This window comes from Nothobranchius furzeri, chromosome 1 (genome assembly GCF_043380555.1).
Source record: "Nothobranchius furzeri strain GRZ-AD chromosome 1, NfurGRZ-RIMD1, whole genome shotgun sequence".
Classification (NCBI taxonomy): Eukaryota; Metazoa; Chordata; class Actinopteri; order Cyprinodontiformes; family Nothobranchiidae; genus Nothobranchius; species Nothobranchius furzeri.
The window spans coordinates 75,840,495-75,856,492 of NC_091741.1; the positions used below are offsets into that span (position 1 = coordinate 75,840,495).

A 15,998-nucleotide genomic window follows, 5' to 3' on the forward strand; every position below is an offset into this window, starting at 1 on the left:
TGTATTGAAACCCCATAATAGTGGGCAATTCAGTGAGAAGGAAGCTGTGGATTACTAATTTGACCTTTACTCAAATGTATAACCTCTGAATATTTAAAGGTCTAGCTGCTGTTTGTCATTTTAATGCTCATGATTTACACCTTGTTTATATTCATTACCTTTACCAGACGTTTGGCTCCATTTTTTAAAGAGCTAAAAACCTGTGAAAATACAGCTTTAAAGACGCTGAATGAGTATGAGTAACCAATCCTGTTTAGACAACTATTTGAAGGTAACACAGTGTTTTCAGATGAGATGCCATTGATCTAGCACCCGTTATCAGGCACATTATAGATGCCAGTGCATCAATTCATGATATAAATAATACATATCTGCCTATTCTTTGTTCTGTGTTGATAAAAAATGTATTATCTTGTCAGATTTTGGAACAACTGTATGACCTGTTTCTTATCTGATAGCTCTTGCTGCAAAATGCTGCAGAAAACTGGTGAAAGGCTGATCCATCTCAGTCTAAAATGCATTTCACATATTGTTGACATGTGTCCTTGGGCATTCAGCTGGGCTCCATATCCATTAGTGACATGCTGTTCAAGTCAAAAGTGTCATTTTTCAGCACATTTCGTATAAACGTCTGTGGCTTTTTCTGTAAAATGAAAACATGTCTTGTAGATTTGGAGCAATGCATATTTTAACTCACTCACAAAATCACAATTTTCACGATCCTGACTAGCACTTTGTTAACCTTTCAAATAAACCCAAACAAGGATTTATACTAGCTCCTCATAAAATTTTACTTTTGTATGCATAAAATGTGAAATTCAACAAATAAAAGGAAAAAGTTGTGAAGTATTTGATCTAAAATTATTGAATTTGTATCAAAATGATAAATTAACAATTACATTAGTTTGTGTAATATAGATTATGTCCTTCAACACAGTCTCTATTAAAGGCCAAGTTCACTCATTTTTTTCAACACCTTTGCAGTGGGCTCTAGTATAAATGATTGCCTTGTGAGTCAATCTCTGAGGGGGAAAGAAAGCTCTGGTGCTCTTGCTTCAGGAAGTAGAAGTTAGCAAGGGTTGAGGTGAAGACGGCAGGTTTTGGAATTTTATTTTCTGATATTCGGAAAACTCGCCTTAATCTGATTACAAGTGGACCGAGAAGAACAGGTGTGAATGCATTCTAGAGAAGTTGAGGACACACTCCGAATCTGATGATATTGCTCAGGTCACATCGAGAGATCATGAAGGCTTGTGGCTGCCTTTTTTAACATTATGAACACAAACTACCACTTTGTTTTTTTTGGAAAATTAACCATCTACAGTAGGTGTCTTTATTAAAACTTGCTTGTTTTAAACGGTTTTAACTGCATTCAACATGCTGCTATTGATTTGTTGAAATTATTGTTTTAATATAACAGTAAAATAATTGTAAAACTTCATACTGAGCATTGGTTAAAGGTCGACTTTACTTCTAAGTCTTGTGTGGGAAACAAAGGTCCAGTGCACCAGTTTGAGATCATAGAAGTCAGCTGGAAGAGAGAGTGGCAGAAAACGGCAGAATTTGGCATCTTATTTCTTGATATTTGGACATTTCACCTCTGATTTGCTAACAGCAATACAACTCTATCACTGACTCTGTTTTCTTGGTAACACTGATTTTTTTATCTCCACAAGTAACACAAGCCTGGAGGCGTTCTGCTGTGTGGTGGAGTTGCTAATGCTAACACATGGCTTCTACTAGCTGATACACACTCTGCTCTCTCCTGGACACCAAATCAACAACAGCATTCCTAGCAGCCACTTATTTGGGGACACATCTGCCAGGACTGATGAGCTAACAGCTAAAACCTGAACCAAGAACAAAGTCTACAGCAGCTCCCGTCTCCAAAGTTGCACTCTGCTTTATACAATGGTTATTATCCCTTGAGGACCCATGGTGACACTGGTGTCAAAACATTTCAAACATCTGCAAAATTGTTTTTTGAGTCAAACATTCAAGTTGAAAACCCAAGTGACATTCTTTCCATACATAAATTCAAAATTATTCTATATTGTATTTAAAAATTTCTACATTTTGATGTATTTTTCTAATTCTTAAGGGCTTAGGTACTAAAGAGTTAAAATAAAATTAGCAACGCCATCAGTTTTGCATTACATAGGGATTTTTCACTGAAGTCCCTTCTGAACACGACTCCTGGATGCACCAGAAGAGCTAAATTGTGTTGCTGCCGGTGATATTTAAAAGTTACATAACTAATTTTTTTTAAAGCATGTGATGCAAAATTGATGGCTAAGAAAAGGTTTATAAAATAACAATTGCATGACTGCAGGTGTTGAAAGCTGCAACCAAATTTGGTCTTGGTTGAATTTGAGATAGATATATCTCCAACTAGAAGCCACCAAGGATGATTTCTACCACACAGATTGTAATTATTTCTAAGTTGCACACAGAAACACCCTTTTGAATGACTGCAAATTCAATCATTTGCCATTAGATAGAAGACATACACATAACATATATTGCAGCTTTATGTTGCCTTGGCATGTTGTACTTTGAGCTTGATAACGTTTCCGTGAGGTCAGCACTGCCACCACCTAAAGAGATTTTTAACTCATGTCCCAGAAGACAGATAAGATTCAAGCTGCTGCTGAGGTGTTGCATAATTAACACTGAGTAAGATCGTCAGCGCCTTGATGCACAATGGCTCACGAGCCAAAGAAAGAGAGTCACATTTTTTTACAGTGATCCAGATAGATGCAAATGCCACCTTCAGATTATTTTCTTTGTCTCTTTTAGATCTAAAATACTAAACTCAAGTTGGTGAAGCCTGTGTCTCACATGTGTCCCAGTTGATCAGATCCCGAAGGAATTCATCTTAGGTGACTCCTCACCTCCCTTAAAAGCAAATGAAAAGAGACACAGCATGCCACCAGTAAAAACACCCAGTGTACTCCGTCATATGACAGACACAACATGAGATAAGTAAGAGCAGCAGAAATAATGCATTACATCTGATGCATTATTCACTTTGACTTCTCAACTCCTAAAACGTGTTTTCTCAACAAACAGCAACTTGTGTGTCACAAAAAGAAACATTGCAGCTTTACAGAGAGGGTTCACCGAGAAACCCTTTTCTACTTATTATAACTGATTACAATCGGTTACTCTGAGTTTAACATACATTCTGAACAAAAAAAAAGTCTCCAACACTTTTTTCCTGCATTAGCTTCTGAAAGAAAATAGACATAAAAACGCTGGTTTCATAAAAGCCTGACAGATCTACGTCACACTGTCACTTAACGTTCATGGGCTCACCCATCTTGACTCACGACGGGGAAGACTGTTGTTGGTTTAACATCCAGGAAAGAGCAGAGAGCATCTCGACTGGTAGAAGCTAACCATTAGCATTATCAACTCCACCACACAGCAGAACATCTCGAGGCTTTTGTTATTCGTGGAGATAAAACATCAGCGTTGCAAACAGAGTCAGTCATATTGCAGTTAGCCAATAAGAGGTGAAATGTCCAAATATCAGGAAGCTAGATGAAAAACTCTGCTGTTTTCTGCCACTTTCTCTCCTCCAGCTGACTTCTATGTTCTCAAACGAGTGCACAAAATTTTTGGAAGACAAGACTTACAAGGAATAAATTCCTACTAGAGACTAGGGCTGGGCGATATGGCAAAAATAGAATGTCACGATTTTTCCAATATTTTATCACAATTTCGATATTATCATAATTTTTTATCCATGAATAGCATAACTTCAATTGCGTATTAAAGAAGAGAAACATTGAATAAATAAACATTTATTCATATTAGGGATAATCAGCACAGTGCTAACACACTTATATTTTAAACTTACACCAGAGATGATAAAAGCCCTGAGAGAAACAATTACAAAAATCAGTTTCTCGTTTTTCAAGTAACTTAACGTAAATTAAAATCGTAAACATATTTAAAGTGCAAACATGTCAATTGCAAACGTATTGTGCAAACATTAACCTGTTCAAAATACTATGTAGATCCCAGTTGCTCATGTAGTGGATAGTTAAGCTCAAATACGGCTCTGATGTGCGGCTGGACCAGAGATCGCTTGTGGTAGCAAAAAAACTGCGCATTCTGAAAATTTTCTGCAACAAGTCTCTAAATAAAGTAAAATTTTCCAGTGGAGACAACCCATAGAAGCACTGATTTGGTCTCATTTCAGAGAAAAATAGAACAGGTTAGATGCACCTAATAAATAAAATTACTAACAAACTCAGGAATCTTTCTTTGCTTCACTGTTCTGGTGCTGAAAATATCACTAATGCAGATCAAAGGAGATACACAGATGAATGCACCTCTTATTATTTGGAGACTACATTTACTGTAGCTGGCAGAGGCAGAGATTGTTTCTATTGATACACAGAGTTTACAGAATCATTTTAAATTGTAATAGGGGAAGACTGCAGGAGGGAGCGGTAAAATACAGGGGGTCCCCAGCAAAAACAAGAAACTACGAGTCTGATGAAACCCGCTGGTTTTCCATCAGGCAGTCACTGGGCAGCTCCAACGACCCAGTGATCGAGCTCAGTCCGGCTCGGCAGAGGGTGGACGAGCCGAGGCGACGTCGTGCTCTGCTTAAGAAGAAGTGTTATTTTCCTGCTTCAGAAGAAGCGTCCAACGTGTTTTTACGCTTTCTCCGAGACATGTCACGTCGCTAAGTTGTTAGCGCCGCGCGCTAAGGAAACTCTGCGTTCCTCTTCGGAACGAAAACCTCGTTGTCGCTCAGCCGCGGCCGAAGCCATGTTTGTTCACACACAGGTGAAAACAAGCGGGGCACTAATATATTACTATGACTCACTCTGATTGGTTAAGGGTCAAACAAAGGCACGTCATTCGCCTGGGGTAAGTTCCATTTTCATTCAGAGGCCGAATTTCAACAGCAGAGCTGTGAATCGTGATAGAAAGGTCTCTCAAAAATGACAGACCGTCAGATGTGTAGATCGTAAAACAGTCTAAAATTGTCATATCGCCCAGCCCTACTAGAGACCAATGCAAATGTATCAAAAACCTGAGTAAAGTCAACCTTTAACCAACGCCCAGTTAGAAGTTTTACTATTATTTTACTGTTGTATTAAATCAATAATTTAAACAAATCAAAAGCAGCATGTTGAAGGCTCCAAAATGTGCAAACCATTTAAAAGCAAGCAAGTTTTAATGAGGACATCTACCGTAATTTCCGGACTATAGAGCACACCTCAATATAAGCCGGACCAACAAAAAAAAAAAGGTTTGCTACACACACGCCGCACTCAAATACAAGCCGCGGTGCAGCAGCCTCATGCAGGTGTCCGGCACACAGCACATGTATGGCCATAACATAAGATAATTAGACAGAAAGATGCTACACGGAGGTTTTTCGTTGTTGTTTTAATTCAACAAAACTAATTTTAAACAAGGGTGAACGTGCCTGCAAGTTTAGAAAAGAAAACAGCACTGACAGCATTCATATTTCTGGATGGTTATAAAATAAAAACAGAACTGACACGTTATTACCGGTAATTTGCATGCATGTTTAGAAGAAAAGAACAGCGCTGACACAGCATTAATAAGCCCTGGATGATTAAAAAATAAAAACTGCACACAAAACATGCCTGGTTAGTAAATAAAACACACTTGCCTACCAGAAGAAGTCATTCGCTCTCATCTTCCTCTTGCGCACTAAAGCCATTAAAGTACTCTTCTTCAGTGTCGGAGTTGAACAGCCTCAGAAGAGCTTCGTCACATACCTTTTCTGTGGCGATGTCAGTGTCGCTGGCCGTGTTGCTGTCATCATCCCCGGGTGAAGCTGGCTTGAATGAGTTCTATTTCGTCTAGTCTTAGCCCTTAAGCGAGCTGCTATTGGAAGGATGATCTCCGCATCAGCCAATCATGAAGAGCTTAAATGTACGCCCACCAATAGTGGGCCCCCTCGTGGTATATAACCGCAGTGACCCCACTGCTCGCCTCCCTTTTTCTCTTCATGCCAAGCTGAGAGCTTCTTAAAGAGCAAATTTATCCAGAAAGAGCAAGATTATCCGAGAAGACTTACCAGCCATGTCCAGCGACGCCAGACCCTGCCCGACCTGCCAGTCGGGCTCCATTTCCAGCGGAGACCTGCACGCTAAGTGTGAGGTCTGTCTCGGGGCTCACCACGCTGGCCTGGCCTTGACCCCGCAGGCCTCGTGCCCGTTCTGTGCCGCTCTGCCCGTGGCAGAGAAGATTCGCCGGGTCGAGTACTTCACTCCCGCCGCCGACGAAGAATTTCCGGTGGCTGACTCGTACCCGCTGGACAAGGCGTTGGATTTCTTCGACGCCGGTAAGGAGCCGGCTGGCTTCAACCGGCTGGATGACGTCACTGACAGCGAGAACTACGACGAGGCGGCATCCCTCCTAGACATAACGGAGGTCGATGAGCTCCGCCCAGCGGGTCCTTCTGCCCCAGTGGCTTCTCGCTCCTCCCTGCCAGCAGTAAGAGCACTGCTCCAGGAGCTGCCCGCCATCATTTCTGCGGCAGCAGCCCACAAGGGGCTAGCTGTACCAGAACCAGCCCCGCCTGAAGCGGATGATTTGGCGGGAATCTTCGGGGCAACTCAGACACGCTGTCTAGACCCTATTTGGCCGCGCTTCCCTGCTGCTATGAGCTGCTGGTCTGCCGCCTTCTCCGAGCCTGCCAAGCTCAAGGCACCAGTCTCCACCTTTGCGCCCATCACCAAGGTCGAGGGGTTTTCCGACCAAGGCTGGCCGTCCGTTCCTCCGCTAGAGCCGGACTTGGCCTCGCTGTTTGGCGCCAAGAACCACCTCGCTGGCCCGCGAGCTGTTCCCGCTTCAAAACATGACCAGCTGCTGACGCGGCTCACCGACCGCGCACATCAGTGTGCCTTTCAGACCGGCGCTGCAGGGAATAACATCGCCCTCCTTGCCTTCGGCGTCTCGAGGATGATGGAGGAGCTGGAAGCTCCCGAGGAGTCGAAGGCCGTCATTACTAGGACTGCTGACGCTATCCTCAATTTGTGTGCTGCTGTGCTCACCGGTTCTGCTCGCATCGCTGCCTGGCAGACCCTCATCCAGCGAGCGATCTGGCTCAAGGCCCTGCCCTCCATTCCGGAGCATCTGCAAAGGGAGATGCTGGACGGCCCCATCACCACCGATGTTCTGTTTGTTCCCCATCTTAGGGGCGTCATTGAGAGGGCTCAGAAGACGGCCGAACTATCGGCTACGGTACGAGACCTGGTTCACCCTCGGTCAGCCTCGCACTCCGGCCGTTCTGCCAGAGGATGGGACGAACGGCGCGGAAGCTTCAAACGCCCAGCTGCACCGTCCGCTCCACGGAGCCGGCCTCCCGCTTCGGCTCCACATCAGCGGGACCAGCGAGATGGCGGGCAACGGTTCCGGCGGGGCCAGCAGACGCCGTCTTGGCAGTCCCAGGTGCACGAGCCTCGCCGAAAGCAGCCACGGAAGTGACTCTTTGGGGGGAATGTGTGTGTACATGATTGTAATGTTGATGTTGGTTTTGAAATAAAACCCAAAACATGTCACTCAAAGAGCACAATCCTACAGTCCTCCGCAGAATCTCCTGCCGAGTTCTCACACATGTTCCCCACACCAAGCACTGCTGCACGCACACATGTTCCTGCAGGCAGTCATAATATATGGCCAACCGTAAGGGTGCGCTCCATTGGCGCTCCGGCCCCAGCATCCGGCCGGGCCCAACTCTCACCACATCGTCGGGTGGGGCGAGATGTCAGGTCGCTGTCTCGACCACGCGCGGCGGCACAGTGCGCGGCTTCGTCCGCTGGCACTTTGTCGCCCCCGTGCACAGGCTCGGCTCCCACTCGTCCTTCACTTTCGGACTCCACGCTCCGCGGTGCGGACCAGCCTGTTCCAGCTGTTTCGCACCCGCCCTTTCAAGCGCAGCCCTCCATGGGTCGCCCCCAGTTCTCTGGTACGGGCGACGGCGGTAAGGGCGCATGCACAACCCTCAGTCGTTGCACACGTGACCGCGCACACGCGTCCTCTGTCGGAACGCGCGCACGAGTGGCGCCGCCTTTGTATCATGAGCAAATGGATTTCGGACACCATTCATTGCGGTCACACACTTCATTTTCAGGTCACTCCACCTCCCTTCAACGGGATCGTGGAGACGACGTTCACATCGCAAGTACAGTCTCAGGCTCTAGAGCTGGAGTTGCGGGAACTTCTGTCCAAGGACGCTATTTCACGAGTCCCTCGCGGACAAGAGCTCTCGGGCTTCTACTCCCGCTACTTCATAGTACCGAAGAAGTCGGGAGGAATGAGACCGATTCTCGACCTGTCCCTGTTCAACTGCTCCATAGCAGTAATGCATTTCCGCATGTTAACGATGAGACAAGTCCTGGAATATGTGCGCCCCGGGGATTGGTTCACGTCAATCGACCTGAAAGACGCATACTTCCACATACCAGTAATTCCGAATCACCGGAAGTTTCTGCGTTTTTCGTTCAAGGGAGTTCAATATCAGTTCAATCGCCTCCCTTTCGGCTACTCGCTAGCCCCGCGCACCTTCTCCAAATGTCTGTAGACCGCGCTGCAGCCACTGCGCACGGAGGGAATGAGGGTTTTATTTTACTTGGACGATCTTCTCCTGTGCGCTCGGTCCAAGGACGAGGCGTCACAGCAAACCAGGAGGTTGACAGAGCATCTGTCGACCCTGGGGTTTTCTATAAACTGGGAAAGGAGCTCCGTTCTTCCATCCCAGTCGATTGTGTATCTCGGGGTGGAGTTGGACGCCTCCCTGATGAGAGCACGTTTGTCGCCTGCAAGAGCGGCAGATCTCTCCACGGTGATCTCCCGTGTACAACCCCGCAAGATCGTGAGAGCCCTGTTAGTCATGAAACTCCTGGGCATGATGTCCGCAGCCCACGCTGTGGTACCGCTAGGCTTGCTGCACACGAGGCGCTTGCAACGTTGGTTCACCCCCCTCCGGGTGCACCCGATACGTCAGAAGAGACGTATGTTGAGGATTCCCCCTTCAGTGGGCGGGGACCTCGCTCACTGGGGGAACCCCTGCATCCTCTCACGCGGGGTTCCAATCGGACGTCCTGCGTCACACGTATCTGTGTTTACGGATGCGTCACTGTCGGGGTGGGGGGGCACGTGCTTGTCCCATACGGTGGCGGATCGTTGGCCCTCCAAAACGCACGAGCACATAAATGTGTTGGAGCTTATGACAGTGAGGAATGTGATCAGACACTTTGCTGCCCTTCTCGAGGGCCGTCATGTCGAAGTTCACACAGACAACCAGGTGGCGGCAGCCTACATAAATCGCCAAGGGGGAGTTCGATCCCTCCCTCTGTTGCGTGTCGCCACAGATTTACTGTGTTGGACACATGTCCACCTGCTGTCCATCAGGGCCATCTACATTCCGGGGGTCCTGAATGTAGCGGCAGACATCCTGTCGAGAGGGGGACCCCGCGACTCCGACTGGCGTCTGCATCCCGCACTGATATCACAGATCTGGATCAGGTTCGGGGAACCGTCTGTGGATCTGTTTGCGGCTCGCGAAAACGCTCAGTGTCGCCTGTGGTTTTCCCTGAGTCCCCGGGACGGACCTCCGCTCGGGGAGGACGCCTTCTCACACCAGCCCTGGCCTCGAGCGCTCCTTTATGCGTTTCCACCAGTCCCTCTGATTCCCCGTCTCTTAGACCGAATTCGGTCGGAACGGCTCTCGGTGATTCTGGTGGCTCCCAGGCGCTTGTCCGCGTCATGGTTTCCGGACCTGCAAGCGCTAGTGTCCGGCTCCCCGTGGAGGCTCCCGTGGAGGGCGGACGCCCTTCTCCAGGCGGATGGGATAATCAAACATCCTCCGGAAATAGGTCAACGGCTGTGGGTCTGGCCGCTGAGCGGTCACGCTTAGAGGCTTCTGGGCTGCCGCATGATGTGGTCGCCACGATTCAGAGTGCGCGGGCGCCCTCTACCATTGCGTCTTACGCTGCTAAATGGGCAGCTTTCCAGAAATGGTGCACAGAGCGGAATGTTCAAGCGCTCTCCTGCCAGCTGGCGGATGTCCTGTCGTTTCTGCAGATACTGATGGACAGGGGCCTCGCCTTCAGCACTATTAAAACATATGCTGCAGCCATCTCATCCTGTCATCAAGGGTTTGGAGATAGATCTGTTTTCAATCATCCCCTCACAAAACGTTTTCTAAAAGGTGTCAGGAGGAACAGACCTGTGTCCCGCCCGCTTTTTCCCCAGTGGGATCTAACGGTGGTTCTGCACGGCTTATCCAAAGCCCCATTTGAACCCTTGGACCAGGTCTCACTCAAGTTCCTGTCACTTAAAACTGCATTGCTGCTAGCGCTAGCATCAGTTAAGAGAGTGAGTGACCTGACCGCCCTTTCAGTGGCTCCCGCATGCCTCAGGATCCGGGAAGATGGCGGGTCTGCTGTTTTATGCCCCAATCCAGCCTTTGTGCCCAAAAGCATTAATGCTTCCTTCAAGTCCAGGTCAATTTCATTGGCTGGACTTTTTCCTCCTCCCCATAATTCTGAGGAGGAGGCGGCTTCTCACCTTCTCTGCCCGGTGCGCGCGCTTGTACGGTATGTGTCACGCACTTCAGGGATTCGTCGTTCACAAAACCTGTTTGTGCACTACAGGGAGTCTTCCCTTGGTCAGGCGCTGACGGCCCAGCGTCTTTCACACTGGCTGTGTGACGCCATTTCCCTCGCTTACACGTCATCGGGGCAGGTTTCCCCTGAGGCACTCAGGGCTCACTCAGCCAGGGGGATTTCCTCTTCGATGGCGCTCCACAGTGGTGTGTCGATGGAAGACATTTGTCAGGCTGCTTCATGGGCTTCACCCTGTTCCTTTACTCGTTATTATTTACGGGATGTGTCTTCAGGTTCCATCACTCGTTCAGTGCTTGGACCCCAGCAGGCTGAATGAATGCTTATGACGCCTCATTGGCCTTGCTGAGATGGATTTCATCCTCTCGTGGATGATGTTTTTTTAGTGGGGGCCCTTCTTTTATCGTGGCTGCCTCAGTCTTTAAGCCTGGTCTGAGGCTGAACCTCCCTCACTAAAGGAGATTGATTGGGTGTGTCCATTGGTTGTGTTAACCAGTGTGGCGTAAACCCATCCAGCTGCGCTTTATTCCAATAGCAGCTCGCTTAAGGGCTAAGACTAGACGAAATAGAACGTTGGTTACGTATTGTAACCCCAGATTCTATGAGTCTAGTCGCAGCCCTTAAGCCACTTGGCCCCACTGGTTATGATGGAATAAGAGCCATTGGAGGCGAGCAGTGGGGTCACTGCGGTTATATACCACGAGGGGGCCCACTATTGGTGGGCGTACATTTAAGCTCTTCATGATTGGCTGATGCGGAGATCATCCTTCCAATAGCAGCTCGCTTAAGGGCTGCGACTAGACTCATAGAATCTGGGGTTACAATACGTAACCAACGTTCTTCCCGCTAACGTCTCCAGCGCCGAACCATGGATTCATTCATGCCAAGCTTACGTGCGGCAGCACTGTTTCCCTCCTTTACTGCCAGATCGATGGCCTTCAACTTAAATCATCATATGAACTCATACATGTATGTAGTTACCATGATGAGGGGGTATGGATTTGAAAATAATTTTTCGTCGTGCCGGCTGCTTGCATGTGCTAAATTAAAATGAGCACATTCTTCGATTTCCACTTATGACTTCTACCTGTTTCACTTTCTGCTAAAGCGCCCCCTAGTGGCAGGTGAAGGAAAATCTTGAGTAAAGCCGCACCTCATTATAAGCCGCACGGTTCAAAGTGTGGGAAAAAAGTAGCGGCTTACAGTCTGGAAAATACGGTACTATAGACGGTTAAATTTCCCAAAAACAAAGTGGTGGTTTGTGTTCATAGAGTTAAAAGAATGCAGCCATGCCTTCCTGACCTCTCAGAGTGACCTGAGGGATATGATCGGAACGTGTCCTCAATCTGTCCAGAATGCACTTACACCTGTTCTTCTCTGTTCACTTGTAATCAGATCAACCCTGTCAGCACCAGGTATAAACAGCCTCTTTGTGTGCTGTGCTCTGTGTCAACTAATGAGATTTTGACTGAAACTTTGTTTAAAAAGGGCAAACAGAAGCTTCATCTTGGTGTAATTTGCTGAAGATTACAGCTTGCATAAAATATTAACAATATGTAAAAACAGTCAGTTACTTTCAATGAATTTAACACATCAAGATTACACACATTTAATACTCAATAATCTTCTTTTTGGAAATGTAGAAAATCAATTTGGTGCTAAAATGTAAATGAAAATAAAAATTTGTTGACTGAAACAAATTACCTCGACACTTTCTATGGATGACTTTTCAACTTCTATCAATCTGTGACTTCCTGGGAGAAAGAAAAATGGTACAAAAGCTGTGAAATTCTAGCTTTTGGATTATGTTAAATGCACGCAGGCATTCTTATGATTAAGATTTATAATTTAGAAAAAGGCATTTCCACATGAAAGAGCCAAAGGATTTTATGTCACAGATTGTATCACTAAGGCAGACGGCAGGATGTCTCAAGTCGAACATAATTCTTTCTCCTACTGACTGATGCCTGAAAGTGGAACAGGTTGTGAGTCTGGAGCAGCAGCTATCACACCAGTCAGCATCCACCAATATGCATCAATATGAGAACTCATTTATCATAGCTATAGAAAAAACAAGTTTCTAGTTTTTAATAAAGTAGAATGAAGCTATTCTGTGTTATTTTGTCCTGAGCTGAGATAGTGTTGGTGTTACAAATAGTTTTAATTAATACAATTAATTGAATTTACAGCCCAGCTGTGTCTTCCATAAAGGAAAATCTAATAACTCATAAGGTGAGAAACTGACATAAAAATAGTTTTCTGCCTTTATGTTGCCAGTTTGATTCTTTGCTGGTGCAATTATACCACTGGACTCTTTCAATGCCTACTGAGGTTTTCTTTTATTTGTTTTTTTCCAAACGAGATCACTTCTTAACCTCTCTTCTTGATCCCCATTCAGATGAGGAAACAATGGGGTAGAAGAGTTCTGTGGCTGAACACAGAATTATTTCTGACTGGGGCTTACCAATTATCCTTTTATCTGCCTGAAGTTGGTAAAATTTGGACCCGACCGTGTCTCTGAAATATCAGCAGCTTAGCTGAGCTGAGGACTGATAAGTCCACTAGGATGCCTGTGGTGGTAAAGTGACAGATGGATTTAGATTAGCGCTTTTGCCTTTCAGATCTGCTCCTCTGTCTCTTTTATCAGAAAAGTGTATTTTTTCTCAACTATGTTTACTATATTTTATACTTTTTATAGGTCAACATAACCTGATGAATATAAGCAGCATTTACTAAAAATTGCATAATAATTATTTGATATTTTTTAATAATCTTGCTACGTACAACACATCTATAGCTATATCAGAATACAGTTGGAAGCATCAGCTCTCCTCTTTGTTTTGATGTAGCATGAAAATGGAACAGGTTCTGTGCCTGAATAACTGCACTAAGCTGCTGCACAGGTGAGTCTGTGGATGCAGAACTCCATTTCTATCTCTAGGGAGCACAAAGGCAGAAATGTAAAAAAAAAAAAAAAAAAAAAAAAAAAGATTGTCCCTAAACTGGATTGTCCATAATCATTCTCTTTCTGTCCTGGGAGCAGGAAGTATATCTTATCTGTGAGATTTGAGCTGGGAAAAGGCGAGTCAGGCAGCGACAGTGAATGTCATTCATGTTTCAGGTGACTGCTGTCTATGCTAGAGTGATTTTGAACAGATTTCAAAAAACAGCGAGTTTAGCGCTGGCTGCAGGCAACAGACCTAATAAGCAGCACATGAGGAAAACTTAGAAACAGACTTCTTAAATAAATACCACTGAATTAAACTTCATAAACAGGATATTTGTGAAAAGGATTAAAAACGCCTCAATGAACTGCCTAGTTCTGCACGTGTAGCTTTAGAAAAGCTGATAAAGAATTTGACAGGCTCACTGAGCAAACAATAATGAAACCACTTGCTCTCCTGGTGATCCACACAGCCAGAATCTCCATTATGCAATCACTTTGTATATGAATATGGTAATGCAACAGCATTGTTTTGAATAGAAAAAAAGAACTTTAAGTTAGCAGTCATCTGCTTGATGTTTAGTGTTTTAGTTTTTAGGCTTTGAAAACTGACTGAAGTCATAATAATGAAACTTATTGCTAAATTCTCTGCATATTACTCATGCATATTTACACAGCACTTTTTCCCCTGTGCAAACCAATAAAAACCTGCAGGGTCCAACACAAATCAGCAAAACTAGAAGTGAATGTCTAATTTCAACCATGTGCATCATTGCACATCTAACAAACTGGATCTTGACAAATGCTTCAAATGAGGAATATATGAATTTTGTATGGAGCTTGGAGCAAAATTACCACTGACGAAATGTATGCAGAATGCATGATAACAGGATGAGCACATAAAACCACGTGCTCACTTATGTGGAAAATATTCGCCTTAAACTGGACCTGATGTCCTTCCCATGAGTTTCCGTCTGGAGAGATGATAATCAGACATTACAGCGCCTCAGCTAAGACTTTAAACATGCAACCCCACTTTAAAAACACTCTAGAGGGGGACAAAGACCCACACCGTTACCTCGGTCTGTGCTGTGCACATTAAAAACAAAAAGCGACCTCTGGTACACGCGATACTTCGTTGTTTTAATAATAAACGCGATGGTTGATGACAAACACCGAGCTTGTTGCAGAACTTACCTGAGACTCCATAAGCGAATATCACTGCCACATAAACTTGCATGATTCCTCCGTTTAGTTCTCAGATAACCGCGCTGTCGGAACCGTAAAACAACTATTTTCAGGGTGAGAGAATCTGTGCGTAAAAATCACGCCAAAAGTTTGTGCCCGTGCCGTTGTTGTCAGTGGGAATGAGAGAGCTGCTGGAGAAGTAGAGTTGGACCTGTGAACGCTTCGGTTAGGTCGCCACGATCTGCAGCCACTTGTGTGTGAGAGAAGAGCGGTTTAAAGAGTTGCCACGATGTTCTGACGCGCAGGTGCAGGGCTTGCAGAGAGATGCGAGCGCGGAAGGGGAGGGGGCTGTGGCGGAGGTGAGCGAGTGTGCTCCGATTTAAACCCACATGAGAGTGACCCGCTCAGACAAATGATTTCTCTATTTCATTAGGTGGGTTAATTCTCACCGCGCAGCAAGGCGCAGATGACTGAAAATAAGCCGCTGTCATCAGCGCCATCAGAGCGTGAAGCCTTCACGTCTCATTTTTCGACAGAGTGAATTAACCCTGAAGATAATTTAGCTCTGCGCTTCGGAATTAAAAAAAAAAAAAAAAAAAGAGAAGAAAGATTAACATCAGATGAGTCCGTTCTCTGACAGGGAACGGCTGGTCTCATGCTTACCATGCAGGGCCGGATTTAGCCAGCCCCACAAAGGGGGGCAGATAGATTATCAGGGGGGCAGGTCTGGGAAACAACTTTTCGCATGTCACATACCCCCAAATCCCTAAAATGCATAGAAAACTATGCAATCATCATTACCATTCTTCTATCCATATCCCTACCTTCTCTCTCTCTCTCTCTCTCTCTCTCTCTCTCTCTCTCTCTCTCTCTCTCTATATATATATATATATATATATATATATATATATATATATATATATACATCTTTTCCTTTGATCCATTCCTTACACTACCCTCTACATTTACCCGGGCTTGGGACCGGCACAAATGGGACACTGGCTTGTTCCCTATTGGGGCTGCATTAATCTTTTTGTTTTCTCTATGGCTTTTATCAGTCATTGCAGCATCAGCCGTCTGCTTTTCTGTGCAAAAGTCCTAACAAATCCATCCATATCCAGGCCTGTTGTTATGGCCTTCTCGTGAGCCAGAATGACTAAATTTATTTTTCTCTCATGTAGCGTAGTACGGCAGAATGGGGTAAAAACACGAGACAAAGAGGAGAAAGAGCTCTTGCA

At 45.5% G+C, this 15,998-nt stretch overlaps 1 protein-coding gene across 1 annotated transcript in view; it reads right to left on the reverse strand.

The window, feature by feature from the left end:
* rxfp1 (relaxin family peptide receptor 1) overlaps positions 1–15,299 on the reverse strand; it is a 174,587-nt gene extending 159,288 nt beyond the window's left edge. Inside the window, exon 1 of the mRNA XM_015950931.3 lies at positions 14,770–15,299. Within this exon, the coding sequence (XP_015806417.1) occupies positions 14,770–14,812 (43 nt within the window). The 5' untranslated portion in view covers positions 14,813–15,299. The remainder of the gene's footprint in view (positions 1–14,769) is intronic.
* Between the last annotated feature and the right edge of the window lie 699 nt (positions 15,300–15,998).